Source organism: Balaenoptera musculus, chromosome 20 (assembly GCF_009873245.2).
Source record: "Balaenoptera musculus isolate JJ_BM4_2016_0621 chromosome 20, mBalMus1.pri.v3, whole genome shotgun sequence".
Classification (NCBI taxonomy): domain Eukaryota; kingdom Metazoa; phylum Chordata; class Mammalia; order Artiodactyla; family Balaenopteridae; genus Balaenoptera; species Balaenoptera musculus.
The window spans coordinates 15,204,596-15,232,345 of record NC_045804.1 but is presented as its reverse complement, the minus strand read 5'-3'; the positions used below and the strand labels follow the sequence as shown (position 1 = coordinate 15,232,345).

Here is a 27,750-nt window from a genome sequence, read left to right as displayed (position 1 = left end):
GATTCTTAACCACTGTGCCACCAGGGAAGCCCAGGAAAACAGTTTTTTAAGAATTCCTGAGGCACTGAATGATTCCTAAAAAGCTAATTCTTTTTTTTTTTTTTAATAAATTTATTTATTTATTTTTGGCTGCGTTGGGTCTTCATTGCTGCGCAGGCTTTCTCTAGTTGTGGCGAGCAGAGGCTACTCATCGTTGCGGTGTGCAGGCTTCTCATTGCGGTGCCTTCTCGTTGCGGAGCACGGGCTCTAGGCGTGCGGGCTTCAGTAGTTGTGGCTCACGGGCTCTAGAGCGCAGGCTCAGTAGTTGTGGCGCACGGGCTTAGTTGCTCCGCGGCATGTGGGGTCTTCCCGGACCAGGACTCGAACCCGTGTCCCTTGCATTGGTAGGCAAATTCTTAAGCACTGCGCCACCAGGGAAGTCCCAGAAAGCTAATTCTTAAAAGCTGTTTGCCCTGAACCTACCTAAAGAGCCACTCAGAGCAGCAGGAAACAGTGCACTCAGCACATTCTGGTAGGTCTTCCCCTAGTCATTTTCATTCCCGGGTAGGTGCCCTTCAGTTGCTCTTTATAGCTCGACACACCGCTGTGCACACATGCACGTGGGCAGTCAGACTCCCCTTCCACAGGCCAAGGCTGAGGGGGGAACATAGCATCATCTTCTTTCACCTTTAAAAATGGAAGCTGGAGGAGCTTGAAGAAACTTGGAGACTGAGTCTTCCCATTGCCAGGAATAAGGACATCATGTCTGGAAGGCCCTATGATAAAAAGGGCCTCATAGAAGAGACAGCACTGAGTCCATTGTAAAGGGCCATTCTCCTGAGATACCCCTTATGTCCCAGACACTGTGATGGGGACTTCCCACGTGTTCTCTAATGTATTCCTCATCCAATTTCTGACAGACATTGCCGTCTCCAAAACACAAATGAGGAAGCAGATCCTGAGAGTTTAGGTTGCTCAAGGTCATGGAGTCAAAGGTGGGACTCTGAATCAGATCTGCCCAGCAAGCATTTTCCCTGTACCATGCTGCCTGCCCCCTTCCTGAGAAGGGGTAATCCAAGACAAGCAAGCAATCTGGATGACCCCGGAAGCAGCACAGGCAGTGGTCCAGAAGGAAGCTTAGAGAATGCTACTTTGTGCTCCTTTAGAGAAACAACTCTGTGCCATGGGCAAGAGGCATAACTCTGGGACCTCTCAAGGTTCCAAACCCAGTGAGAAGGTGAGTTGGTTAAGGAGTAGCCCCCTGGAGGGAGAGGCAGCATCTGGGATCATTTGAATATTCAAACACAAAGAGACCCTTAAGATTCAGAGGCTAGCACAAAAGCTGCAAGAGAGATGGCACCCTCACAGGGTCAGGATGCCTCTGCCCTCGCGCGGAGAGCCAGCCCTGACCCTGACCGAGAGATCACCTTATGACATGTACCAGGCCGTGCTTTGCAGGCTTTTAAAGCAAATGAAGGTCCACATAGAAGGCTGGACTCAGGAGAAAGACTCTAGATGCATCAAGCAAAGACCTCTCAAGCTCTGGCTGAGACACGCCAGAAACCAGATTCAATACAGAAAATAAAGTAAGTGCTAGGAAGTAAGAATCCATGGTCCCTTTCAATAGTGAGCCCTCTTAGTAAGTTTTTCAGCTGTCAAGTGACAGTGCTTTTGAGGAGCACACGGTAGATCCCGGTGGGATCTGAGTCACACCCAGGTTTACTGTAAACACATCTGCCTGAGCCTCAGGAATTGATCTAAAGTGGAATCTCAGCTTGTTCTCAAAGCTTTGCTCCTTTTCTTAAGGAATGAAGAGACATTTTTAAAAGGAAAAAGGTTAATTGAATACTGGGGAAAATTCTTGCCAAGGCCCTTGTCAGGCTCTTACGGCTCCACCCTCCAGGCCACTCTGGGTTGAGAAGAGAATTTCTCTAACCGTGTGGAAGAGCCTCCCTCACTGGGTCCGGAGTCAGGACAGCCACTGGGCTGTTTCAGAGCCTGTGTCATCATAAATATCATTAATCACTTTACCTTCTGTGCCCAGCCTGGGGATATGCAAATTCTTTCAACCCTAGTAGACTAACTTCATGCATCTTCTAAAAGCACTGGCTCCTTTTATTGCCACAGTAAATGAAGATAACAGGCAAGAGACCTGCTGTAGACCTTTATTGAATCATCTGTTGTACCAACACTACATTGTACTTCATAGAAGACTGGCCACAGGCAAAATAAAATAAACCACCACGGATCAGCTTGGGGGTGGGGGGGAGGCTTTTCGGCTCATGAGTCATCCAGCATACGCTTTGGCAAACAGGCCAGCTTGCAGACTTTTCTTGCAAATCCAAGGTTCCATTTCTCTCTGTGGCTTTCTGGCAACGGAGATATACAATTGTACTCTGGTAGTTTGTCTAAGGTGGAGTTTTCCCACGTGTAAACACTGACCATACCAGGTGATCAAGGAGTTGCCGGAGCCCGTGCCCTTGCAGAGCGTATGATATAAACAGGGTGCGGAGACACCCTGGTGCTGGGGCTGCAGCAGAGCCCGGAATGCCCAAGGGAGGGAGCAGCGAGCCCTGCTGCTAAGGCGCCCAACACAGCCACCTGCTCTGAGAAGCAGCATCGCCTGAGGCAGGACCCACCACAAAAGCTGTTTTAGAAATCTGAGCATTAGGGGAGACAAGCCCCCTTTCTCGAAGGCAGCATTTAGGTGTGAGAAAGGCAGCCGTTAAAAAAAAAACCAGTAGTCAGATTTGGAAATTTTATTAATGTCTTCATCTAAGTAAACTGTGTCTTGTCTCAAACAGTGCCATGCTCCTCAAAGCCCGGAAAACGAGGAAAACAAGGAGAGAGCATTCACCAGGTCCAAGAAGCACAAGATCGATGCTGTAATCACGTTATTTCTAGACAGAAGCCAAGCAGTGACTCAGCTAACAGCACTACACACTCATGGGGTTGGGGGGATTAATCCGATTCTGACTTGGTCCCAACTTCCTGCAAAGATGGGCCCCAGGTAGGAGAGGATGAGGCTTTCCTCCTGATCAGGCAGCCCCTACCCTCCCTATGGGAAGGGAAAGGGGGCGACAGCGGCAGCTTTTTGTTTAAAGCAAAAAGGCTTGTGTCCTGGGCCTCTGTCAGAGCAGCGCCTGAGTGAGCTCCGAGGGTGGGCAGCTGGTGGGCAGCTGGCTCGCCGAGGCCGGCCCCCCGCGGGGAGGGGAGCCCCTGCAGGCGGCACACGGCCCGCAGCGCCCGCCCAGGCCCACCTCCTGCCTCTTCTTCGGGCTGCTGGGCCCCAAAGGCAAAGAAAGCCGCCCTGGGGCTAAGGGGTTAAAGAGAAGGCTGCAGAGCGCAGCTGGGCCAAAGCCACGCGTCCAGAGCTTCCCAAGGGTCAGTCCCTCCCCTCTCCTGGGGAACCCTGCCCTGACACCAGCATATTTTACACATAATATCACTTGCTCCGCTGCCAAAGGCTGGGCCCGCAAGACTCCTGGTTGGAGTTCGGTGTCACACAAAGCAAGTCTTGGCCTCGCCAGGCACGGCGCTGAGCCCCGCCTTCTCCGCAGACACAGCCCAGGCCCCGCTGCCCCGAGCGGGGAGCCGCCCCCCACTCTCCGACCCCTTTAGGGATCTGTGCTTCTGCGACCAGGCCCAACCGCCCAGAACCCTACCCAAAGCTGCTCCATCTGAGGGGGTGGCAGGGGCAACGGGGGCGGGGGTCTGCGCAGGACTAACACAGTGGCGGCAGCAGCAGCAGCAGCGAGGAGGAGAAAGCGGAGGGCGCCTGAACCCCGGAAATCAGCGCTCAGGGCGGAGGGCGGCCCCACCCCCGCTCCCCACCCCCGGAGCCTCGGCGGGTGCGGGACAGACACCTGTCGGGACCCCGAAACGGCGGAGACCGCCTCGCGGGACGGGACGGGATGGCACGGGGCGCGCGTCACTGGGAGCTGGGGCTGTCGCCCTCCGTCAGCGTCTTGAAGTCCATGGAGAGCGCTTGCTCTTCCGCCTGGAGGGGCCGCTTCCAGTCGGCGCGGGTCAGGATGTAGAGCACGACCGCGCCGAAGGCGGCCAGCAGCAGGCCCAGCACGTTGGCCAGGACGCCCTCGGGCTCGAACTTGCTGTATTTGGTCCTGCGGGATTGGGGCGGAGGGCGAGGCCACCCGAGGCGTAGCCGTTAGGCCGAGTGCCATTCGCCCCCGGCCCGCAAGATGCGGTGCGATCCCAAGCCCAACCCCGCCCCCCGCCGCCCCCCTCCCCCGGGAGAAAAGCCGCTGTTCGGCGGCCCCACACAGAGCCGCCGGGAGGGGGCGCTCACCCGAGCTCGAACAGCAGCGCCTCCTTCAGGCCCAGCAGGGCGGTGCCCACCGAGAGGAGGAAGATGGCGCCGCCAAGGAAGACGTGCTGCGGCCGGTAGCGGCTCCGCAGAGAAAACGACGCGCCGGGGAACAGGAAGAAGCTAAAGCCCACGAGCCACTGGGAGGAAAGGCGAGGTGCTGCCGGAGGCTGAGCTGCGCTGGAGACTGGAGCCCGAGGACGCCCCAGGTGGGCCGCCTCCCGCGAGGACCGCAGGCCCCGCCATCCCCCCGCGCGGTGGCCTCCGGCCGGAGCGGCGGCGGGAGCGCTGAGCACGTGGGGAAGGTCGGCCGGCGCTCGAGGCCGGTCTCAGCCCCACACTGTGCGCCCCGAGGTGGGACCTGGGACCAAACCCACGTGCCTGTCGGCCAGAAGGGCGCCGGAAGGGCGCCGGGTCGGAGGCAGCGCCCGGCAGGCTGGAGCGCCTTTCGCCTGTGCGCACGCCTGGCCCCGGCCCTGTTTGGGCCCTGCTCCCCGCCCCTCCCCAGCGCCGTGGGGCGGCAAGGACTCACCTGCACAAAGAAGAGGACGAAGACCAGAATGCCACACCAGCTATGCAGGCTGTATAGGTCGGCGTAGCCCTCCTTCCTGTGGTAGTCGAACACCGCCACCAGGCCTGGCCGGAGGCGGGGGTCGCGTGAGGACTGGGCTGATGGCGACGGAGGGGGTGCGGTGACCCAAGGGAAACCCGACCCGCCGGGACTTCTGGGCTCCAGTACCGGCTCGGTGGCTGCCAGCACCCAGTGTCCCTGCCTGGAATGGGGAGGAGGGGTGGGGAGGGGGGACTGGACAGTAAAGCACCTCCTTCCCCAAGTCAGCAGAGGTGGGGGAAGGAGGGCGGGCCCGTGCCAGGAACTCACCCACCAGGGCGATGACGAAGGCGAAGAGGTGCAGCAGCCCGTGCAGGATTTTGGTGGTGCGTTTGGCCTCATTCCTGAAGACACGGTAAACCAGCAGGGCTGGTGGGCCGTGAGAAAGGGAATGTCAGGGCGCTAAGCCGAGCACGAGGCCTTCCTGTCAGGGCAGCGAGGAGACACCCCCGGCTGGAGAGGGGAGGGCTTGTCCAGGTACCCCAGCCACAGAAAGTGGGGGAGGAAACGAGGCTCCGTACGCCCCCGCACCGCCCGCCCCCTTCTTAGCTGTCCTGTGTATCCCAGGCTTTGTTTTAGGCTCGTCGTGCAGTCAACATCAAGGTGCCACCAAGCTTCTGAGTTCACCTCTTAGCTATGATGGTTCTCAGATTGTACAGCACTGAAGCCAGATCAGACATTCACTACTCTTAGCCAGCAGGCTCCCCGGTTGGGAAACCCCAGGTTCTCAAAGCAGAACCTTGCAACCCCAAGCTAATCCCCCCTCTTCGGGCTGAAGCAGTCAGGGCCAGGGGTCCTGCGGAATGTCCCTCAGGAGTCTGCTGCTGAGGGGGTGGCTGTCACCAGGACCACATCTAGGAGGAATGCATGGGTCCAGCTTTCTTGTTACCAGAAGGAGAAGGCCAAGGCCCCCTGGCCTTGAGGCAGGGTGGGGGCCAGCCACGGCCTGGATCCTACCCCAGAGAGAGGCGCTCTAGCTCCACCAAGTCCAGCATCTACACACACACACATACATGTACACTCACACTCACTTTCTCTCCCTCAATTTCAAACCGCCTCTGCAGAAGATTGTCTTGCTCACAGCCCAGCCCCTGGGCCTCCGCTGTGTGAAGCACACACACCTTCGGATGTTCCTTGTTGAAGCACGAGGTGAAAGATCTGGGATAAGTCAGAAAGGAGTTGCCACCCACCAGCCTTGGGGCCCTTGATTTGGATTCCCAGTGTCCCCAAGGTCCAAGCCAGCTTCCTTCTCTAACTGGGCAGATTCAGGTGTGAAAGAGTCCCTGCAAATCTCCTCTCTCAGGCGGCATCGCCCAGGGACTCACCATCTCCCTGCAAGAAGACCAGGCCTATGATCATGCAGAGGGGATGCACATTGAACTGCAGGGCACTCTCCCAGGCGATGCCTCCTCGGTACACACCGAGCCAGGTGCCAGTCATGGCCACCACGGCCAGGCCCAGCAGCTGGGAGAAGGCCACATAGTAAAGCAGCGCCGTGGGGACGGGTGCTGGGCGGGCAGGGCTCTCCATGCCGAGGTGGCTCTATGCCGAGGCGACTGCTGCAGGAAAGATGGTGGAGCTCAGAGGAACGGCCCACAGCCTCCAAAAATACATCCCAGGCCTCCCTTGCCCACCTCTGACTCCTCCCTCTCAGCCCACAACCCCAGGCCTCCGTGAGAGCGCCCAGCGGGACGGGCCCGCCTTCCTGCAGAGACAGACCCACACCTGGCTGCACTTCCACCTGCAATGAGGGAGCAAGTCGGAGTCCTCCAAGTTCTGGCCGGAGCAGGAGGGCCCAGTGCCAGTGCTTTACTTTCTGTTTCAGGAGGCCCTGGGTTTTCTCAGGTGGGGTTCACAGGTGAAACAAACACAGAGAAGTGAGCAAATTCCTTGAAGGTGCCGGAATTTTTCCTCCAGATGAATCATAAAGGACATCTAGGGTGAGAAATGGGGAACCTGACTCCCCCGTGCCTGCTTTTTCAGCTCCCAGCTGGAGATGAAAGAAGTCCTGCCCACAGAGAGCTGCATGGCAGCTGCCGGTAGAAGGAATGTTCTCTGAGCCACTTCAGTAGAAAGGACCAGGGGACAGGAGCTGCCGAGCTGCCCGTTTCCCTTCCTGCCTCGTCTTCCTCTCCACACCTGGGGCGTGGGCCTGCGCCCCTCCCTCAGGCCAGGCTTCCCGAACTGAGACCTACAAGGTGAGAACTCCTGGGGTCACTTAGCGCACAAGGATCCTGTGAAAGCAGGTGTCACTGCTCCCGTCTGCAGACAAGGAACCGGGGGCTCAACGGGGTTTGGGGAAGCGAGGCTCAGGGGCCAGTGGGAGGCATTTCCTGGCTCCTCTGCCCAGTCCCCGGCGTCTCCACAGCCTCGCCCGGGCTCAGGGTGGCCTGTGTGCCAGCTCTTCCCCCTGAACCTGCTGGTTCTCCCCACACCCAGGCGGGAGAGGCAGCTGAAAGATGGGAGGAGAGGAGGCAGTTGATGAACAAGTACGGGCTCCGTTTGCTGGGCCTAGGTGCTGGCGGCCTGGGGCCACACAAAGGCGCTGCTGCAGCTCCCAGAGGGCCGAGCACTCCATCCCCCCAGCTTGCCTCTCCCACTGCCCCAGCCTCTCCCAGCAGCGCTGGAGACACCCTCCTTCTCCTTCATTACCAGCAGAGAACAGCAGCTGAGCAGAGATGTTTGACTAACACATTTTGGGGTCCCCCCCCTAATACCAAGCACACACCCTGTACCCTGTGCTGCTCAAGAACTAGTTTCCAGTTGGCCTGGCCTTGTCCTCCTGGGGACCGGGCTCTCTTTACCCCCAGTTCTCTCTGCCACCTTTGACAACTGTTGGCAACTCCATCATTTTTTAAAAAGGGGGGCAGGCAGTGTTAACACACCTCCCTGCAGTAAAATACAAATAAGCAAAAAAAGAGAAAAATTACAAGTAATCAACATTTTGATTTATATCCTTTTCCTCTAGAAATATATGTACCTTCTTTCATAGAAACATGACCATACCAATTTCTAACCTGCTTTTTTCACTTCATTATAGATCATGCACATCTTTTCATGTCAGTACACGGCTATTTCATATTTTAACCAATCCCCTAATCTCCTGTTGTTAAATATTTAGCCAGCTTTCAGCTTTTCACTAAATAAACAACACTGTGATCATCTTTGCACACTCGTCTAATTCCTAAATGAAGAAATAGAATCCTGAGCAAGGGCTAGGTTCTTTTTTAGGTTGTGGATACATTCTGTCAAATCATCTTCCAGAAAACACTCCCAAGGCAGGTGGGAACACCTGTTTCCAGAAGCCCTGGGCAACAGTGAAGCCGTATTTCTGGAACTCTTGCCCTCGTGCTTATCTGTCACCTCGACACTGATGACTCCTAAATCTAGTGCCAGCTTGTCATCTCCCCCAAATTTAAACCCCATTTCTAACTGTCCACTAACATCTCTACCTGGACATCCCTCAAACACTTCAAACTCAGCACATCCAAAGTTACACCCCTCTCCTGACCTCCCAGGTCGCCCTTCTGCCCAGTGCCCAATCCTCCTGCTTCTCCCCCAGGTCTCGCCATCACTTCCCTCTTGGCCATCTTCATTTCCACCACCCAGCAGGGCCTGGAGCTTCTGCCCCCGTCTCCCTACCCTCCTCAACCTGCCTGACTGACAGGGACAAAGCCAGGTCCCAGTCATGTTGCCCCACCAGGCACAAAGGGCCACCAGCGTATGGTGGTCAAATGCCAACTCCATAACTGACCCTAACCCAGTGCCCACCTGCAGCCCCCACTGTTTTCCTACCAAGTCCACTCGGAAGAGATGCTCCCAGTTCCCCAGCTCTAGCAACACAACCTGCTGTTAGCCCCTCCACCTCACACTCCCCGCTCCTCCTCCTCCGCCTCTATCGATTTGCTCCACAACCTGAAATGGGCGTTTTGTTCACCACTTTGTCCCCCTCCTCTGTGTCCCCAAGGCTGGCCTGGCGCTTACTTACCCTCGGTGTCCTGCCTCGCGTTAAGCCCTGTGAGCCTCTCTGCTGCAGGGCCCTGTGAGCTCCCAGAAGGCGGGGAATGCATCTACCTCTCCCTCGGGGATCTCATCCCTTGGCCGACTCTGACAGGAAAAATGTACTGAACTGAGAAATGCTGTCCTCCTCTGCTTTATTGGATTCCTCCCCGAGAGCCTGGGGCGCAGTCAGAATCTGATTAGCTCTGAATTAGGAAGACTGGAAGGAACGTGCTCTGCCCCCGCAGACCTGCCACAGCGTCCCCACCGAGTAGCCACTGAGTACAGAGGGGGAGCTCAGGGCTGCAAAGACTGCCACTCCTGGGTCAAGAGCCGCTCTTTGGTGACGCAAGCCAGAGCCAGATTTCCAACCCCCCGCAGCCAACCTCCTCATGAGTCGGGCAGAAATCAGACTTCTCTTCACAGCCGTGATAGCGTGATTTATAATAAGAAATATATGGGACCGAGCCTGTAAAACCCTAGGAATTTTCCAGGTGACAAAGCAATCGTTTCTTTTGTTATGTTAATATTACATCGTGTTACTGAAGCCCCTCGAAAACCTGAGGGTGGGGCTGGTTACCAGGGGAACCAACCACGTGACTGGAGGGTTGGAACGTTCAGTCCCACCCTTGACCTCCAGGGAGGGAGAGGGGCTGGAGACTGAGTGCAGCCACCCGTGGCCAATGATTTAATCAATCGGGCCTGTGTAATGAAGCCTCCATAAGCCCCCTAAAGGACGGGGTTTGGAGAGCTCCCAGGTTGGTGAACACATCCACGTGCCGGGAAGGTGGTGCAGCCCAGTTCCCCGGGGACAGAAGCTCCTGTGCTCCAGACCCTTCCAGACCTTGCCCTACGTACCTCTTCATCTGGCTGTCCCTGAGTTATATCCTTTTATAACAAACCAGCAATCTAGCAGGTTTCTCTGGGTTCTGTGAGCTGCTCTAGCAAATTAATTGAACCTGAGGAAAAGGTCGTGTGAAGCTCTGATCTATAGCCTGTTGTTCAGCAGCACAGGTGACAACCTGGACTTGCAATTAGCATCTGAAGGGGGTGAGGGCAGTGTTGTGGGACTGAGCCCTGCGGGATCTGACGCCGTCTCCAGTAGGTAGTGACAATGTTGAGTTAAATTGTAGGACACCCAGGAGCACCTGCTGAGAAATGGAGACTCGCTTGGTGGTGCTGAAAAGAAAACATGTGGGAACAGCACAGTGACTAAACACGTGGCTTTAACGTCCTCACTGAAAACACAACCTGAATTCCCTTCGGAGTCCAAACCCTAGTGCTGTTTGCACCCCAGGGTGGTGGACTGGGGTTGCGAGCCTCAGGGCTAGGGAGCCCCGCTCTGTACTCAGTTCAATCTTCGCAATAACCTATGGTGATAACAGGAGTATTACCCCAATTTGACAGATGAGGAAATTGAGACTCAAAGAGGATAAACAACTTGCCCCAAATCATCTGCAGCAAAGAAGTGCTCAACTCAGTTGTTTATCAAGCGCCTACGATATGGGGGTCACACTGCTGGATACAGACGAGCCATGGCCTCCGCCTTCCAGGGCCTTGCAGACAAGGTGCAGAGCAGATGCAGATTCTAGAGTAAAGGGCCGTAACAACTTAGGCAATGAGTTAAACTCCCAGAGCACTTTCCACAGTCTATGCTGGCTTCACCACACTGGGGTGGCCACTCCCTTGGATTTCCTACAGGGGTTGCCTGCTCAGGGTGTGGCTCTGCACTTTCTCAGGCCAGTAACTAGGGAAGAAAGGAAAACTTCCTGAATACTGAATCCAGTATTCAGGGGATCTGAATCTGCTTGGAGGCAGGGCTCCAGGAAGGCCTCTCCCCTCACACGCCAGTCTTCCTGGGCCCTCCCCACCCCTTGGGGAACCATGCTTCTAAGGCAGTTTACACCCACCATAGCATCAAGCATTGGTGTCCCCCATGGGCTCTCCTGGGAGAAAAGGCTGCAGGATGGAAACAGGTGGGTTAGAGAGAAGAGGTGATGGGGACAAACTAGCTGCAAGATCTTCATGCCAACTGCTCCAAAGGCATCTCTCCTGGTCCCTGTGCCCTGGTAACTAGGCATCCCAGAGGAAGCCAGAGATAAAGAATGACCTTTGGACTCATGGAGGCCTAAGCAGTCTCCCCTGTGGCCCCTTCCAATTTGAAGGTGATTCTAAATCCAGGGATGAGGGATGACAGGAAAACACACACAGAAAGACCAGTCCTCGGGCAGGCCTGTAGCTTCCCCATAGGTGACCTCAGCCAATAAGATCTAAGTGAAAAATCCAGATTTACAGAAAAGACAAAGCATCAAGTGGTTTCTGTGCTTCACAGAAGATGAACTGAGACCCCTTCAGCAATGCCGTTGCCCCATTGCTTATTCGGTTCAACATAATTGACAACGTATCTTTGTACACGAAGGGGCTGCTTCCGATGATGGGGGAAACAGAGAAGACATTTCAAGGACTCTGGTTGGAATCTGACTCACCCACAAACAAATGTGCATTTGCAAACCTTGAAATCAGTTGAGATTCACTCCCTAGTAAGCAAATATCTTTTATTCTGCTCCCTCATTTCCCAGTCTAGACAGTGGGAACATTCTCTCAACCCTTCCTTCCTTCCTTCCTTCCTTCCTCCTTCCTTCCTTCCTCCCTTCCTTCCTCCCGTCCTGTGGAACCCCAGAACACTGGCTGCTTTGGGATCTCCTGTGTTCCCAGTGCAGCAGTACAGGCAGCAATGTCAACAGTCTGGAAGCAGCCCATCTACACCCCCAAAGGCTTCCTCAGCCCAGTAGACCAGAGTCTCAGAACCAGGGCGAGCCCTTGTGGATCCTTACCCGGCCACCCTCCTTCCTGTCAGAGCACAGGACGGGGATGTCAGATCTCTGGCAGCTTTTGGAACCTTGGGCTGTGACAGTCACCCCTCCCCTCCCACACACACCTGCAGCCAGACTCCACTTAATGTGATCAACCAGGGCCAGGAGCTGCCGCAGGGCTTGAATGTGCTAACGAGCATCCCTCTCCCTCCCTGAGCCCAGGGGGTTTCACTGAAAGGCCACCAGGCCTAATCTCATTATGGGGACCAGACACCGCACAAGTCCCACAGCCTGGAAGCAGGGAGCCTGGCCTGGCCACAGCCTCCTTATCCGCAGCAGGGTTTTAATTGGGTTAGAAAAGATTGTGTTGGGGGCTAGATCTTTTCTTGATGGGTGAAGGGGAGAAACGACTCAATTGTCCTAGAATGTCTTCAAATGTGATAAAAGAAAAGGCAAAATGAGGGCTGAGCTGTTAGGTGGGGCACTTTCTTACTACCCACACCCAAGTAACCCCTGGGTAGAAAGTTTGAAGTCAGACACTGAGCCCTGTTCTCCACTGGGCCCAGGGGCTCAGTGTCGGGGCTCCCAGTACTTGTAGGGACTCACAAAAAATGTTTTGATTTCTGTTAAAATCATAAGAAAAAACAAACTTGTAGGGTTGAAGAAAATATTTTAATTTTTAATCCAGCCTGGATTATATTCATCTTTATACCAATGTGGTTGTAAAATATAATTCTCTTTATTTTTTTATGGAGGAAGGGGAAAGCCACAGTGCAGCCCTGGTCAGACGGATATGATTTCAAAGGCAGCCCCACTGTTCATGACTGTGTGCGCCCAGGCGAGCCAAGCACCCTCTCTGAGCCTGCTTCCTCTTCCATAAGGTAGGGGGATGTTGAGATCCACCTTACTGGCCTGTAGCAAAGATTAAACAGGATAAATATGTACCAATGCCTAGCACACTGCCTGCCACATAGTAGGTATTCAGTTAAATAGCAATCTAACAAAAACTAAACCTGTTCCTAATAGCACCTTAGGAAGAGTCATGCATCCGAAGCTGCTGACACATGAGGTTTGGGGCCACAGAGAGCCAGATGGCAGCAGACAGCACGACCCCCTCTAATAAATCCATACCCCGCCTTCTGTCTACCATGAATCCCCCCACTGGGCAGAAACCCCTGGATCTGGGGTGAATTCCTCCACCAAATTCTTCTAGTGCTGCTGAACCACTTTGTATTAGAAGCCGCCCAAGCTCTGCCTGCCAAGGGAAGGTGGCGCAGGCAGGGAAGAAGTGGGACAAGCAGGGCATCCACTCAGGTCCAGGAGGCGCCTCCTGCCCCGGGGGCGGGGTTGTAGCAACCGTTTCTCTGTATGGGGCTCCCCTTGGCATTTACAAGTTGCCTATATTTTCTGCCTCAATCCAGTTTCACAGGAGAAATCAAGATATGTATGAGAAGGTAGCACAGCTCTGTGGGGGTGGTGTTGTTGTTGTTTGTTTTGTTTTCCATTTACTATGAAAACGAAGGACCTGGGCTTCCCTGGTGGAGCAGCGGTTGAGAATCCGCCTGCCAATGCAGGGCACACAGGTTCGAGCCCTGGTCCTGGAAGATCCCACATTCTGTGGAGCAACTAAGCCCGTGAGCCACAGTTACTTAGCCCACGTGCCTAGAGCCCGTGCTCCACCACAAGAGAAGCCACTGCAATGAGAAGCCTGCGCACCGCCATGAAGAGTAGCCCCCGCTCGCTGCAACTAGAGAAAGACTGCGCACAGCAACGAAGACCCAACGCAGCCAAAAATTAAATAAATAAAATAAATGAATTTATATTAAAAACAGAAGAAAACGAAGGAACAGAATCCAGATAAGATAGAGCTTCATTTAATGAGTCTTAGAAAATCCTCAAAGCCAAGGTAGAGTGAGAGTGGAGAGGGGCAACCAGAAGGGAGAAAGACTTGGGAGGGGTGCCAGCTTCTAAAGACATGTCTGGGACTCCAGGGTCCACCTGGATCCTCCTCTCTGTGGTGCCCTGGGGGGAAGGGCAGGCAGAGAGGGGAGGTACCCCCCACCATTCCCAGGTGTCAAAGGCAGCAGCAGATCCCTTCCTCAGCTCAGTTCTGCATCCCCTGTACCCACAGTTCAGGGGCTACCAAGGCCAACCCAAGGAGTAAGGATTTCCCAAACGGGAAACTCCTTGCACACCAAGAGGCTGGAGATGTTGGAGAAGAACAAGGAAGGGCTCTACTAGCTAGACATCTCACCCCAAGAGGAAAGAGGCAGAGGGAGGGAGGCCCCGCCACTAGCAAAGCAGTTTGGCAGCTCGGTCTCAGGTTTCAAAAGAACAGTCGTGGCAAATGTTGGTTGATCCACTTCTATGCCACCTAGTTTCTAGAGTAGGGCAAAACATTACGCCGTACGTAAACTTGGGATCACCTGCTGCTCCGTGCTAACTTCCGCAGAGACTGGGCACAGAGGCAGACCCGGGACCGACGGCTGACAGCTCCAGGCAGGAGTGGGATGAGCTCCTAACCTTGGGCCTTGCTCGGTGGCCCCGAGCCGGGGGAAGCAGGTGAGGTGAGTCAGGTGTGGCGGCAGGAGAGGGAAAGAGAAAGAATAGCTGCGGCGCCGGGATCCCGGCCTGTCCCGGCGCGGGCACACCTGAGCTCGCCGTCCCCCCCCGCCCCGCACACACCCGGGGCCCCTCCCGCCTCCGCGCCGGGGCTCGGCTCGCCCCCAACCGCCCCGGCCACCTACCTGGCCGGACGTCGAGCCCGGACCTCGTCCTCGCTGCGCAGCGTCGCGCTGCCCACTGGCCCGCGAGCTGCCCGCGTCACGCCCGGGCTGTTCTGCCGGTTCGGCCAGCCGCGCGGACTTCAGAGCTACCGCGTCTCCATGGCGACCGGGGGGGGGGGGCGGCGGGTTGGCAGCCCGGCGGACGACGCGGCGGGCGGGGACCGGAAGTGCCCCCGGCGGGTCCACGCACCTGGGACCGGGCCCGGCCCCCCAAGGTCCCGGGTCTAGGGACAGGGTCCCGCCAGACTCCGGGCCCGAACCTTGACGCCCGCGTGCTAGGGCCTGCGGCGCGAGAACGGCGGCCACCGTGACCCGGCCTCCGGACCCGAGCTCGGGTAAACTTCGAATCCGGGCCTCACGACCTGGCTTCCCGGGTCCATCACGTTCGGGGGCGTATGGGGTTCTGCGACCCACCCGTGGGTGTGGGAGGCGTCCAAGTCCAGGCCTGACTCGGAGGCCAAGGGCGAGGCTGAGGGGGTATGGGCTGCCGGGGCTGCTGGGGCGGGGCCCCGGGCAGAGGGAAGGGGGATGCCGGCCGGGAGAACGGGAGAACGGCCGCCCTGCTCGGGCCTGGTCTCCGCGCTTCCAGGTTCCCGCCCTCCCCGCCCTCCCTTGCCCTCCCCGCTTCTCCCTCGCCCTGCCCCGGGCTCAGGTGGCCACTAGGTGTCAGGCGTGGCCCGGACCTTGGCCTACCTTGCCGCTCCTGCAGCCCTGAGGGACTCGCCCCTTCCTTGCAGCCGGATGGTGGAGGTGTCACTCTGCAGGGAGGCTGGACTCACCCCTTCTCCAGGTCCGCAGCACCCCCCGACACACACACACACACACACACACACACACACACACACACACACACACACGGCGCGCGCGCACTAGGTGACGTTTCTTGCCCCCTTTCCCCAAGCCAGGGGCCTTTGCCAGGCTATAGCGCCCACCCCACACACACCCCCTCCAGCAGCCTAAAGATAAATACCAGTTCTCACCAGCCTTTCGTGAAGACCTAGACCTTGCCATGGGCAGCCTCCCCGGCCCCAGACGCTGAGAGGAAGGAACCAAGGCCAAGGCTGGGAGCCAGCCCCTAGTGCAGCCCCGTCCAGGCCCCCTATCCAGGAAATGCTGTGGGTAGATAACAAATCCAGCTCAGACTTCCTACAAGCTCAGAACAAAAGGTTCTTTCCTGTCGGATGCCTGGCAAGACTCACCGAGGGCCTGGTGGTAGTAGGGAAATGGGGTTTCCTCCCCTGGAGACATAAAAGAGCCTCCGCAAAGGGACATCACCCCCACCCCCTGCCCCAGCACTGTGGGCTTCCCAAGGGCCCTGGCCAAGGTGGGCCTTGGGGATCCAATACCTCCTGACAGAGAGAACATACTCTCAAGCCATGGCAAGACACCTAAGGGTGCCCACTGCCCTGGGCACACCTTCCGATGGGGCAAACCCAGCTGGGCCCATGCCCTCAGGGTGAGCAAGCTTAAACCCTCCACAAACAGAAGTTTTGTTGGGGTAGCTTTCCAGCTGGAGGGAGTTAATGGACATTTTTTTTTTTTTTTTAATAATGACTCAGGTGCTGCCTTTGGGTTAGATTTTTTTTTTTTTTTTAAAGGAATCTTATTTTGTGTAGTCAAAGCTGGCTAAGATTGGACAGATTTATTTATAAGATTTCTTTCTTTCTTTCTTTCTTTCTTTTGGCTGTGTTGGGTCTTCATCTCTGTGCAAGGGCTTTCTCTAGCTGCGGCAAGCGGGGGCCACTCTTCATCGCGGTGCGCAGGCCTCTCATTATCGCGACCTCTCTTGCTGCGGAGCACAGGCTCCAGACGCGCAGGCTCAGTAGTTGTGGCTCACAGGCCTAGTTGCTCCGCGGCACGCGGGATCTTCCCAGACCAGGGCTCGAACCCATGTCCCCTGCATTAGCAGGCAGACTCTCAACCACTGCGCCACCAGGGAAGCCCATAATGGACATTTTAAATTAAGAAACAGCTTCCTTCACATGCCAACAGGCAAACAGCAGGCAACAAGTATCTTGTGAGTTGAGTCCTTGGAAACGAGCCATTTCCCGGTTTTTGGCCTGCGTATTTGGGTTTGGAGGAGGAGGACTGGGGTGGGCAGGCCTGCACAAAGGAGCAGAGCCTCACTGGGGACCTGATTTGAGTTTCCCGGTGTAGGGCTTTCAACCCCTTCCAAAGCCAGGAGAGAGACTCCTGCTGAGGTGGGATGGAGCCCTTTGGGTCCTCCCCACGCCGTGGCCCTGTGACCCTGGGCTGCAGCACTTTCCCCTAGAAAGGAGAGCACACCTGGCTCCCAGAAGTGCTCTCAGGAGGGGACGGAGGTGGCTCTCCACAGGGACCAGTCACATGGGGTCTTAGCTCTAAGCACTCATGGCTCCACACCATTTTTAAGAGCTGGAGATCCCACCAAACTGCAGTCAAGCACCAGGCCCCATGGCTTTGCCGCTGCTGCCAGAATCCCTGACCCCAGATGGCAGACACTCACTCCCTTCCTCCCCCATCTTTGCCGCTGAGACTCAGCCTTGGAGGCCAGAGAAGCATCCACCCTACAGCTGGGGGCGGTGACCAGCAAGGAGTGCAGCCTCAAGTCCCCTTCTTGGGGACCGAGGATGTGGCCCAAGGTCTTCCATGTAAACCCCTCCCTTCCTGCACTCACTACACTACACTAGCCTTTACGTTCCTCAGACTCACCAAGTTCACAGCCACTCTCCTTTGGAACGGTCTTCCCCCGTCATCACTTGGCTCATTCCTTCAAATCTCAGCTCAAACATCCCCTCCTCAGAGAGGCCTTCCCTAACGATCCAGTCCAGTAGCCTGGGTCAGGGGTTGAGATGCAGGGAGATACCGTGGATTAAGCGTGCTAGTGACAGCCCTGGGAAACCACGCCTTGAGCTCACCCTGTTCTTTGCCCAAAAGCATTGAAAGAGCAGGAAGAACCCAGACAGTGAACAGAATGTACCTTGTGGAAGGACCTCAGATCCCCTAGCACCTGGCAGATCATGTCTGCCTTGCTAGGGTTCCCAGACTTAAAAAGAAGGAAAATACCCCAGGATGCCCCGTTAAATTTGAATTTAATATTTTTTTGGCGTAAGTATGTCCCACGTATGACATGCAATATACTAAAAATGTATTTGCTGTTTATCCAAAATTCAAATCTAACTGGGCGCCCTGTATTGTATCTGGCAATCCTACCCTTGCTTCTGTGTGGGAAGGACAGAGGACCTCCCAGCAGTTCTGGCCCCTCCCAGCAAAGCGTCCCTACCCCAGCAGGCGGAAACACCCAGTTAACTCCTGTTCAGCACACGCTTTAGCCAGAGGCCTTAACCTTGGGCTGCAGTGAATACCAAAGGCATTGGAGATGAGGTTCCCCAGTCCTAACACACTGTAAGATGCAAACACACACAATTCATTCACTCTTTACAATAGTTTTTATCTAGTCCCTTCAGTGTTCCAGGCGCTGGGCAACATTGGGTATAACAATGAACAGGACAGGCACAGCGCTGTTCTCTCCAGGCCCTAACAGTGCATAGAAAGGGCACTTAACCCAGATGTGAGGGTCAGGGAAGGCTTCTGGGGCATGGCATAGAATCGTAGAGCTGCAGGGCGAGCAGGGGTAACCTGGCGAAGGGACAGCAGGGAGAGAGCAGGAGTGTTGGCTGGAAGGCAGGCGAGGAGGCCCAACCAGTACTGCCGGCATAGGAATCAGGAATCCACGTGCCTGAGCCAAACCCTGTGCCAGCTCTGGGAGGTGGGCGTGGCACTCGGGTGGCAAATAGTCGAAGGACACATCCGCTGACCTGTACTCTGAGGGTGAGAGCATCCTTCAGCGGGGGGCGGCATCGCCAGGCCCCCTTCCTGGGGAACTTGCCACAACTTGCTGGAAAAGAAAACTGGTTTGAATCTGAAAGCACATGGCTACTTCGATGAGTTTAAAATGGAACAATAATCACTCAGGGGGAAAATCCTATCTTCCAGCCTCAGGGGCAGCGAAGGAGGCCAGAAAATCAGCGGCCCGAGCAGAAACAGCCAGCGCGTCCAGCAGAGCAGCAGCGATGGTGGCGGGAGAAGCAGCACACAGGGGACTGACCACAAAGCTTCCAGTGAAGACAGTGAGTCACCTGGGACCTCCAGAAAGCGAGGGGATGGGGCTGAGGAATGCCACAGGCTGTGGGTCCCCGGCTGACCCACAAAGTCGGTCCAAGTCTGGGAAAACAAGACTTAGATAAACAAGAGTAACCTGTCCACAAGCCAAGAGAACACTGCAGGTTGGATGGAGAAGCGATGAGAACGGAACAGTCCGGCCAGCTTTCACTTCTGCTGGCTCTGAGCAAACAGACGTGGGAGGCATAAGCGGCCGGGGTGGTGCAGGGGACTGGCCCAGTGGAAGAGGTGGCAAAACAGCACTGGGTGCCTGAAGTGGGTGGCAGTGGAAGGGGTGGGCTTTCCTGGCCTCTCAGTGTGCTCTGTGCAGCCCTCTGGGGGAGGGAAGGATCAGGAGGAAGTCCATTTCTCCTCCCTCCCTTCCTTCCTCCCTTCCTTTCTTTCTTTCAACAAAGATTTATTGGGCATCTACCTATGCCGGACATTGTTCCAGGCCCTGGAGAGACAGTAATCCATAAGACAGACAAGGTCCCTGCTTTCATGTAACTTACATGAAGTGGGGGAGACAGATAATTAAAAGGTAAACAAACAAACAACCCACACACACATACACAGAAACCTAATTGCATGTAGTAACAGATGATACAAAGAAAATTAAGCAGGGGAAGGGGATGGAGTGTCCCGGGAGGGAGGGCTGTTGTTGAGGGGTGCTAGTAAAGGCTCTCTGAGGAGAGAGAAGTGAGGGTGCAGCCACATGAAGGTCCAGGGGAAGGTAATTCCAGCCGAGAAAAGAGGAGGGAAGAAGGACAAAGGTCCCAGGACAGGAATGTGCATGGCCGTCTCCATTCCACCCTGCCCTCCAACACTTCTCTTCCCCCAACACAGGAGAAATCAGCCACGTGTGCAGACAAGAAAGCAGGGATGTAAACAGGTCATTAGAGAGGGCAGAGGTTGAAGATGTGAGGTGTGCAGCGGGGACCCCACCAGAGGTTCCTGGGGCGTCTAAGAAGTGTCTGTAGGCACATAGTTGTGGTTGTGTCTGAGCACTGACCATGTCTATCACCAACTGGAGAATCCAGACATCAGTCCCGGTCAGTAGGGCACCACCAAGCTCCCCTGGTCCAGCCCAGGTTTACCTGTGGCTGGTGGTATGGCCTGAGAAGGAGGCATTGGAGCCCAGCCCCGGCATGACATCCACCCAGGCCAGCGCTCCCCTCCAGACAAGAAACCGTGAGGACGTGTGTTTCCCAGTCGTGTCCTCAATCCCACCTCCCCACTTTTCTCCGAGTCCATCAGTCATTGAGTCTCAGTCAACAAACATTGAAGACCCGCTATGTGAGTGCTAGGCACGTTGTGGAGAGCAAGAAAGACCCAGGAGGGCAAGGGTGTGAAGCCAGGGGTGAGGACTGGCTAAAGCTTGGGGTGGTGTCAGCAGAGACATGAAGGGGGAGGGCATGAGCTGCTGATGACAGCCATCTAATCGCCTCCACTAACCAGCCATAAACCCTGCAGGGCCAGGACTGCTGCACTTTGTTCAGAGCCTGGGACAGCTGAGTGCTCATCTTGGCTCCCAAAGCTACTCCAGCCCTGGCTCCACACCCCCTGTTTCTCAGCCACACTCCTCATGCTAGGAGCGTGCTGAGGACGTGGAGGCCGCTCTGAGCCAAACGTGTGGGGGGACAAAGCCACGGCCCGGAGGATGCCCCTAGCGGGAGCTGGGCAAAGGCACAGGCAGTGTTTCCCAGCCGCAGCTTTGTGATGACCCTCTTCCAGAGCAGGATGCAGCTGAACCCCGAGGAGCAGAACGAGGGGGAGGACAGGTCAGGCGTTGTCCCTGATGAGTGCACTAAGGCTGCTGACTCTTCCAAGGTCCTAGCCAGCCAGCGGCCTGCTTGTCCTGAGTCAGAGGTCTCACTTCGCCCCGCTCTGCTCTGCCCCTCCCCTCATCCTTTATACTTCTCTTGACCTTGGCCATCACCTCCTGCCTGAGTGCTCCTATCAGGCCTTCTGCTCCTTGACTTGAGAGCAGCTTAGATTAGAAGGTACCCTGACCTTAGCTCAGAACTTCCCTCACGCAAGAAGCCACACTCCTCTGACCCCTCCCAGCCAGTGGGAGACCCTAAGAGGGGGGCTGGTGCCAGGGAGAGCCACGCCCCTCAGCTGGTCCCCTGGTCTCTTGCCTCATGGCCTCCTGTGGGGCGGTCATGCCTCCTGCTCTTGAAGGGATCCAAGGGGCCAGCGCTAGGCCCTCCTGCTCCTACAGCAATGGGTAGCTCAGGTCTTCTGGGTAGCTCCCCGCGACGCTCCAGGGCCCATAAATGATGACCCTGAGTGCCGTCTCTTAGGTCGCACGGACTAAGGCTGCTGGGAGGCACGGACACTGCTTGGAGTCATCAGCCGTCCCGACATCCCATTGTCTGTGGTACCTTCACAGCTTGGAAGGCAATGTCAAGTCCAAACGGGTGTAACTTGGAGTGCTGTCATCCGTCTTGAGGAGTTTTTCTCCCCTTCCACAGGCCTCTCTTCATCTGATAAACCCAGGCACCTCCAAGAGCTTATTTTGGCCCAGGGCTCAGTCCTGGCTTCAGCTGGCCACAGAGTCAAGACCAATGGTGCCATGCCCGCGAGCCCAGCTTCTAAGCTCTTTAGAGACCCCGTGCTCTTTTTCCCGCCCCCCGTGGCCTCCCCGCAGTGCTCAGGTGGCCAGGTCAGCAGCCGTCATGTGCGGTGAACAGCACCAGCTACCCCGCAAGATGACTGAGTCCGACTGGGGCCTCCGCAGAGCCCGGCCCCATCCACGTTCCTCCGCGGAGAGGTTTCTCCCCAGCAGCCCCAGCGCCTCCCTTGCCAGCTGACCGTCAGAGAAGGTCTGCTAAGGTAAAAGGGTCTCAGCTCAGATTCTCGCTTCCTCTTATGCACATTGGTCAACCCACCACCCCACTCTCAAGGGGGGGTGACCTGAGGTGGCCTCTGCCCAGCCACAGAAGGCCACTGCCTCCGTCTCCTCAACAGACTTTCTTCTTCTTTTTTTTTTTTTTTATAAATTTATTTTGTTTATTTATTTTTGGCTGTGTTGGGTCTTCGTTGCTGCGTGGGCTTTCTCTAGTTGCAGCGAGCAGAGGCTACTCTTCATTGCGGTGCACGGGCTTCTCATCGCGGTGGCTTCTCTTGTTGCGGAGCACGGGCTCCAGGCGTGCGGCTTTCAGTAGTTGTGGCACGTGGGCTCAGTAGTTGTGGCTCGTGGGCTCCGGAGCACAGGCTCAGTAGTTGTGGCGCACGGGCTTAGTTGCTCAGTGGCATGTGGGATCTTCCCGGCCCAGTGCTCGAACCCATGTCCCCTGCATTGGCAGGCGGATTCTTAACCACTGTGCCACCAGCGAAGTCCCCAGACTTTCTTCTTGATGTCTGCATAAAAGCCCCTCTCAGGACTTCCCTGGCGGCCCAGTGGTTAAGACTCCGCGCTTCCATTGCGGGGGGCGCAGGTTCGATCCCTGGATGGGGAACTAAGATCCTGCATGCCACGCGGCGTGGCCAAAAAAAAAAAAGGCCTTCTCAAGTGGTACCTGCTAAAGCAAAGCAAACTACTCCAAGTTAACTAAAAAACAAAATGTCATTTTCTCCCTTAGGGACCCCTCCTCTGACCCATCCTTGATGCCTTCCAGGGAGTTTGATTATTGAAGGGTCCCAGGGAAGGGATGTGGAGACCAGGATGCTGCTGGAGATGGCAGGGGGGCTGCAGGCCCTTCAGGGGCCCTGGGCATTCAGAAGGCCTTGCTGGGCCCTGGACATGTAGAGGTGGGGGCAGACCCCAAAGGTGCATTTGCCTCCTGCGTTCTGGGTCCCATGATGGAGACCGTATTAGAGGGCAGCGGGAGGATGCATCTCCCCAGCCCAGCAGGAGGCGGTCCAGACCCCCGGCTCCAGGCTACCGCCGCCCACCGTTCCAATGACAGCTGTCCCTCCTGACCCCCTTCTCTGTGGGTCCCCCACATTGCCCTCTCTGCTGCCACAACAGGCCTTGTTTTGTTTCCCCTGACTGTCTGTCTCTTTCTCAGTTTCTCTCTCGGTCTCTCCCCCTTCCCTCCACCTCTGTTTTCCTGTCTGACCTGACGTTTCCTGGGCTTCCAGGAGGGAGATGATGATCTCCAGCATTTCAGGGCAAGGGTGGTTTCACGACCCCCCTGGGAACAATGAGTGAGATACACACAGGTGCGCTTTAGGGCCTGTTAGGATTCCAAGCTCTGAGCTGGGCCCCACTGGGGTTGGGGAAGAGTCGCTGGCACCCAACTGGGCCTTCAGAGCAGGAGAGAGCTGGCCGTGCCCCAGCCTGACAGCTGAGGCCAGCGGAAGCCTGGACACCTCCACCCACTGCCCCTCACCACCACACACTCAACCTGCTGCAAAGAAGGCTGGAATTCATTCTAGTCAGGCTCTCAGCAAACCTCCAAGTACATGGGTGGCTGGGCCTGCACCAGGCTCTGGAAATGTGAATATGATGGTGCTGCAGACGTGCTTTTTGGGAAGGAAGGTCAGGCCTCAGGCACAGTGGGTGATGACCAGCACTGGGTCAGGGAGTGAGCATTGCAGACAGAAGGAATGAATGGCAGGAAAGACTCAGGAATCTAAGAGATCAGGGTCTGCTTGGCACGCCAGTGGGGCAAGCTTCCATCAACCCCTGAATTGTCAGAATAAAAAAAGAATCTGACTAGAGTTGCAAACATTTTTTAGTTTGCCAAGTAAGGACATTTTTTCTAAAAATCCATCATTTTTCTCTCAGTACCATTTTATGAAAGAAGTATTTTAACTATAAAAAAAAAATAGAATACTTAGAATAAAAGATATTGTGACCAAGAAAGGACAGCTGGCAACTTGGCTGACGTATGCCGATCGATTTTATATATCTCATTATTCTTGTTTGTCTTGCTTTATTGCTGACTATCGAACACTTTATCAAGGGCCAGACCAGCCAGTGGACTGGCCTCTGGAAAGTGCTGACAGAGGGGCCTGTAGAGGCAGGGCAGGAACTGGCGACCTGGAGGAGGCAGGGGCCACACCAGGAAGGACTTTGGACTATGCACTCGGGAGTGTGGATTTTATCCCCCAGCTGATGTGGAGCCAGGAGGGGCTCTCAGGGAACAGATGCTGTGGTCAGATCCGTGCTTTGGGACAAGCATTCATTCTCACAGCTGTAAGGATGGACCAGAGGGAGAGAGACGGGGGAGCCCGGGGGAGGGAGCTGGCGGAAATGATGAGGGTCTGTCCCAAGGTGGGGACAGTGGTGGTGGGACTGGAGAAGGGGGAGGAGCTAGGAAGAGGAAGGTGTCATCCCGCTCTCACATTCACGTTCTCACAGGGACCGTGAACAGAGGTAACCTCACTAGGGGCAGAACCAGAGGAAGCGGGTTTAGGATTTGGGATTAAAGATAAGAACATCCTGACTGTAAAGAATATGACACATGACACGTCGGTGAGAGTGGACCAAGGCAGTGAGCATTCTGGAAGGCGGGGGAGGAGTGGGCAGTGGGGCAGCTCACAGTGTGGGGGGACTTGTCTGACTTTGCACTTGGGCTCCACCGCTTGTGCGACCTTAGTCAACGTACTAACCTCTCTGTGCCTTAGTTTCCTCATCCGTAAAATGGGAACCAAATAGTACCTAACTCATAAGGTTGCTGGGAGGTTTACATTAATTAAGATGTGTAAAGCGCTCAGATGCCCAGCTCCATAGACATGCCCTGATATTATTATACATTGTCACATCCCCAGCACTCACACAGCCCCCAGAGAATAGGAGGGGTTGTTAATGTTGGTGAAAATACTAGGCCTGGCTTCGAGGAAGGCCCTGGGCTCGGAGCCTGCCTTCCGGGGTGTTGGGCAGGGTTTTGAACCCTCCTGGGCTCTCTTGGGGCAGCTCTTACCTGCCACTCCCACACACACCTAACGCTGATTGAGATGGAAACTTGGTGAGCCTGTGACTGAGCTGGGCCCAGGAGTGGGAAGGGACTCGACACCTCCTGGGAGGTTCTCTGGGGTGGAGGCCCGGTCCAGTGGCAGGAGGCAGGCAGAGAAAAGGGGACAGAGGGTCTGGTGGCCGCAGGAGGGAGAGCAGACTGGAAGATGCCCGCTGGTGGCAGGAGTGAGAAGACCTGGCTCCTCAGTCACCCACCTCCTCACAGCGAAGGACCAGTGCCCTCCCAAACCAAGTCCTCATCTCCTTGCCCCCCACCACCCAGGCCTGCTTCTAGGCTGTTTGCTGCCTAGGAACATGCCTTTCAAGGCACCATCACCCCTCAACCCCTCCCCACCCTGCCCCCCATCCATTCGGTCCCTGTCTCCCTCAGCAGACCCTGAATCTACTCAGTCTCTGGGGGACCCTGAGCCCTATCTTCTCCTGCCACCTCTGGGCCTCCAGAGTTTGCTAATCACTTATCTTCACTGAACACCCTGAAATACAGTTGTGGCGTTGGCACTGCCCTATGCGAGCCCTTCCTTAGGAGGAAGTCTGACCACACACCTTGACTTGGCAGCCGCAGCCTGCTCTCCAGCCCCCACTCACATCCATGTGCTGACCGGGGGAAATTGCTTTCTCTTTCATCTGCTTCAAATGTGAGTCCTCCAACGACTGACCTGATCAAGTCCTACCCCTCCTTTCATGGCTCAGCCCAAGCAACACCCCCAGAGGGGGCACAGGGCCTGTCACCACTTTGGGAATTGCTGTTAAACATCCAGGGAGGGCTTCCCTGGTGGCGCACTGGTTAAGAATCCGCCTGCCAATGCAGGGGACATGGGTTCGAGCCCATGTGCCACAACTACTGAGCCTGCGCTCTAGAGCCCACGAGCCACAACTACTGAGCCCACGTGCCACAACTACTGAAGCCCGCGCGCCTAGAGCCCGTGCTTGCAACAAAGAGAAGCCACTGCAATGAGAAGCCCACGCACTGCAACGAAGAGTAGCCCCCGCTCGCCGCAACTAGAGAAAGCCCGCACGCAGCAATGAAGACCCAACACGGCCAAAAAATAAATAAATTTATAAAAAAAAAAAAATCCAGGGAGTCTCTGCGCTCCCAGTACAGGGGGTGCGGGTTCCACCCCTGGTCGGAGAACTAAGATCCCACATGCCGCGCCAAAGTCCCTAAAGAAAACATCCAGGGATTCTGTGTTGGTGAGACCATCTTCAGCACAAGCACAGTGCCTGCACCCCATGGTCTCAGGAGAAATGTGCAGAGGAACCAGTGAATGAAAGAAAAGGAGGGAGACATTTTTAATGAAGACCAGGCAAGATTAGGCAAGAGGAGACAGGACAGATGTGAGTCAAAGATTTCTCAGATGCTCCCGGCCTGGGAGACAGACCTGACCGTCACTGCCCACAGCTGTGGCAGAGCTGGGCCTCAGCCTGGGCCTGGAGTGAGGCAGTGCACCTCCCCTTCCCCTGCTCCCTGCGGTCAGGGGCCTGACATCCCAAAGGCAGAGCACAACGCAGACAGGGTCCACGGATGCTTAGTTGCCATAGGGCACTGTCCTGGGGATGCCAACATTTTTAAAAAAACAATATCTTGCTGACTAAATCTGTGCTTGACATGGAGCTGAGGGGAAGAACAAAATGAGACATGAAAGTGAAGAAAATTGTCTCAAAAGATAGGATTGCTGAGTCAAAAGCAGTAAGATTGAATTTTACATATATTCTGCGTTTAGACAAGGGGGAAATCAGATGCACATAAACAAACTGGTAATTTTTAACATGAAAAACAATCTAAGGGTTTTCATCAAATCCCAGGTTCAGTATGAGCCACAGGGCCGATGAGGCTGCCAGAACAGCCACGGCCCTCGGGCTGCACCAATAGACTCACATTAACTGGATCAGGACCCCTCTGCAGCAGCCCTGAGGTTAGACCAGCCCTGGGGTCTTCCTCAAACATGGGCGTGTGGTTTACCTGGAATATGGAAGCTCTGCAGTCCATTCACAAGAGGGTGAGCAAGTATGGAGGGATCTGGAAACCATCTCTTCCCGGGAATCGCTGGAGGCGATGGATTTCTCCTGGAGAAAAGGAGACGTGGAGAGACAGACCTCTCCTGTTGGAGGATGGTCGTGCCAAAGAGAGAAAAGACGAAGTGTTTCTCTAGAGAGCAGAGTGAAGAACAGTAAGTATAAATGGTGAGGCAGGAGACACAACAGAAGAAAGCAGTTCCTAACAGCTGGAGCAATCCAGCCCACCAAGGTGGTGAGCTTCCTGTCCCTGGAAATGTTCTAACGGAAGCAGGATGATGTCAGGGATATCATGGCCGTCACTGGCAAGAGACCAGCGTTTCCTAACCTTTCTTCCCCTTCCAAACATCCCATTGTTCACGAGTCCCATGTTTTATAATAATGTATCTATTTAATAAATTGCACTTATTCAAAGTAAAATTTATTCCATTTTCATAGTCAAAAACCTGTGTATTGTCAGTTATCTGATGCTTAGCCAGGCTTGGGGCCCACTGAACAAGGAAGGAAGAAATGCTTCTAAGAAGAGGAAGCTGTGCCTTTCCTCCCGAGCCACCATTTTCCAGTAACTCACCAAAGTGACCAACACAAAAGCGGGGAGGAGAGGCACTTACTGTATGTTCTCCAGGCCTTTCAGAAAACAAGGAGCCGTTCCTTTGGCCACATACACGTGAATCTACAAGAAAGGTGATGTCGTAGACATGAAGGGAAGGGGCACCATTTAAAAAGGAACTCCCACCAGTGTCCCCATGGCAAAACAGGAAGAGTCTACAGTGCACACACAGCATGTGGCTGGCATTGTTGTAAACAAACAAGATAAGGGCAAGATTCTTGGCAAGAGAATTAAGGTATGAACTGAGAACTGAGCGTAGGAATTACTCCACCAGCCGAGACAGCTTCCTGAAACGTGTGAAAGAAAATGATCAGAAAAAGAAGGAAGAAATGTACTTGGGTTCAACTGAAGCCCCAGCCTGCTCCAGCCAGAGAGTCCCGCTTTGTGAGAACCGGTGAGAGGGGCCTGCCCTGCTGGGACGCGTTCCCTGTGAATTCATGGCTTGATAGCTGTAAAGAAGTAAAAGACCTCTGGACTGTGGGGAAAAAAAGAGAGAGAGTAGGAGAAGAGAGGGAGAGGGAGGGGGAGGGGAAAGGGACGAGGT

General features: G+C 55.4%; 2 protein-coding genes across 15 annotated transcripts in view; one reads left to right on the top strand and one right to left on the bottom strand.

Moving 5' to 3' along the window:
* Window positions 1-2,723: 2,723 nt before the first annotated feature.
* On the bottom strand, window positions 2,724-26,602 carry LOC118886314 (cytochrome b561). Of its 13 annotated transcripts, XM_036835870.1 has the most exons (8): window positions 15,495-16,120; window positions 15,208-15,272; window positions 6,642-6,851; window positions 6,242-6,475; window positions 5,187-5,285; window positions 4,839-4,975; window positions 4,289-4,446; window positions 2,724-4,103 (listed from the first exon to the last, which is right to left on the bottom strand). In XM_036835870.1, exons 4-8 carry the CDS (start codon window positions 6,444-6,446, stop codon window positions 3,911-3,913), a joined length of 792 nt encoding a protein of 263 aa, XP_036691765.1. In that variant the 5' UTR covers window positions 6,447-6,475; window positions 6,642-6,851; window positions 15,208-15,272; window positions 15,495-16,120; the 3' UTR covers window positions 2,724-3,910. The 13 variants fall into 13 exon arrangements, with proteins under 13 accessions (XP_036691765.1, XP_036691767.1, XP_036691770.1 ...); XM_036835872.1 differs by lacking the exons at window positions 15,208-15,272; window positions 15,495-16,120 and adding an exon at window positions 26,544-26,598; XM_036835875.1 differs by lacking the exon at window positions 6,642-6,851 and having other exon boundaries at window positions 15,495-16,121.
* Window positions 14,195-27,750, top strand: part of LOC118886312 (angiotensin-converting enzyme) — a 39,531-nt gene continuing 25,975 nt past the window's right edge. Inside the window, exons 1-3 of one of the 2 annotated variants that reach the window (XM_036835860.1) lie at window positions 14,195-14,295; window positions 18,490-18,623; window positions 19,071-21,492. The gene's annotated coding sequence lies outside the window, so the exon portion shown is untranslated. The remainder of the gene's footprint in view (window positions 14,296-18,489; window positions 18,624-19,070; window positions 21,493-27,750) is intronic. The other variant, XM_036835862.1, reaches the window with a different exon arrangement.

Bases quoted from the DNA above. Each gene is read 5' to 3' on its own strand.
- LOC118886314 (XM_036835877.1), bottom strand. From the start codon at position 6,446: ATGGAGAGCCCTGCCCGCCCAGCACCCGTCCCCACGGCGCTGCTTTAC. The intron at 5,286-6,241 runs GTGAGTCCCTGG...ACGGCCCACCAG, and splicing joins GGTCTTCTTGCAGGGAGATG to CCCTGCTGGTTTACCGTGTC. The intron at 4,976-5,186 runs GTGAGTTCCTGG...CGTCGCCATCAG, and splicing joins CTTCGTCATCGCCCTGGTGG to CCCAGTCCTCACGCGACCCC.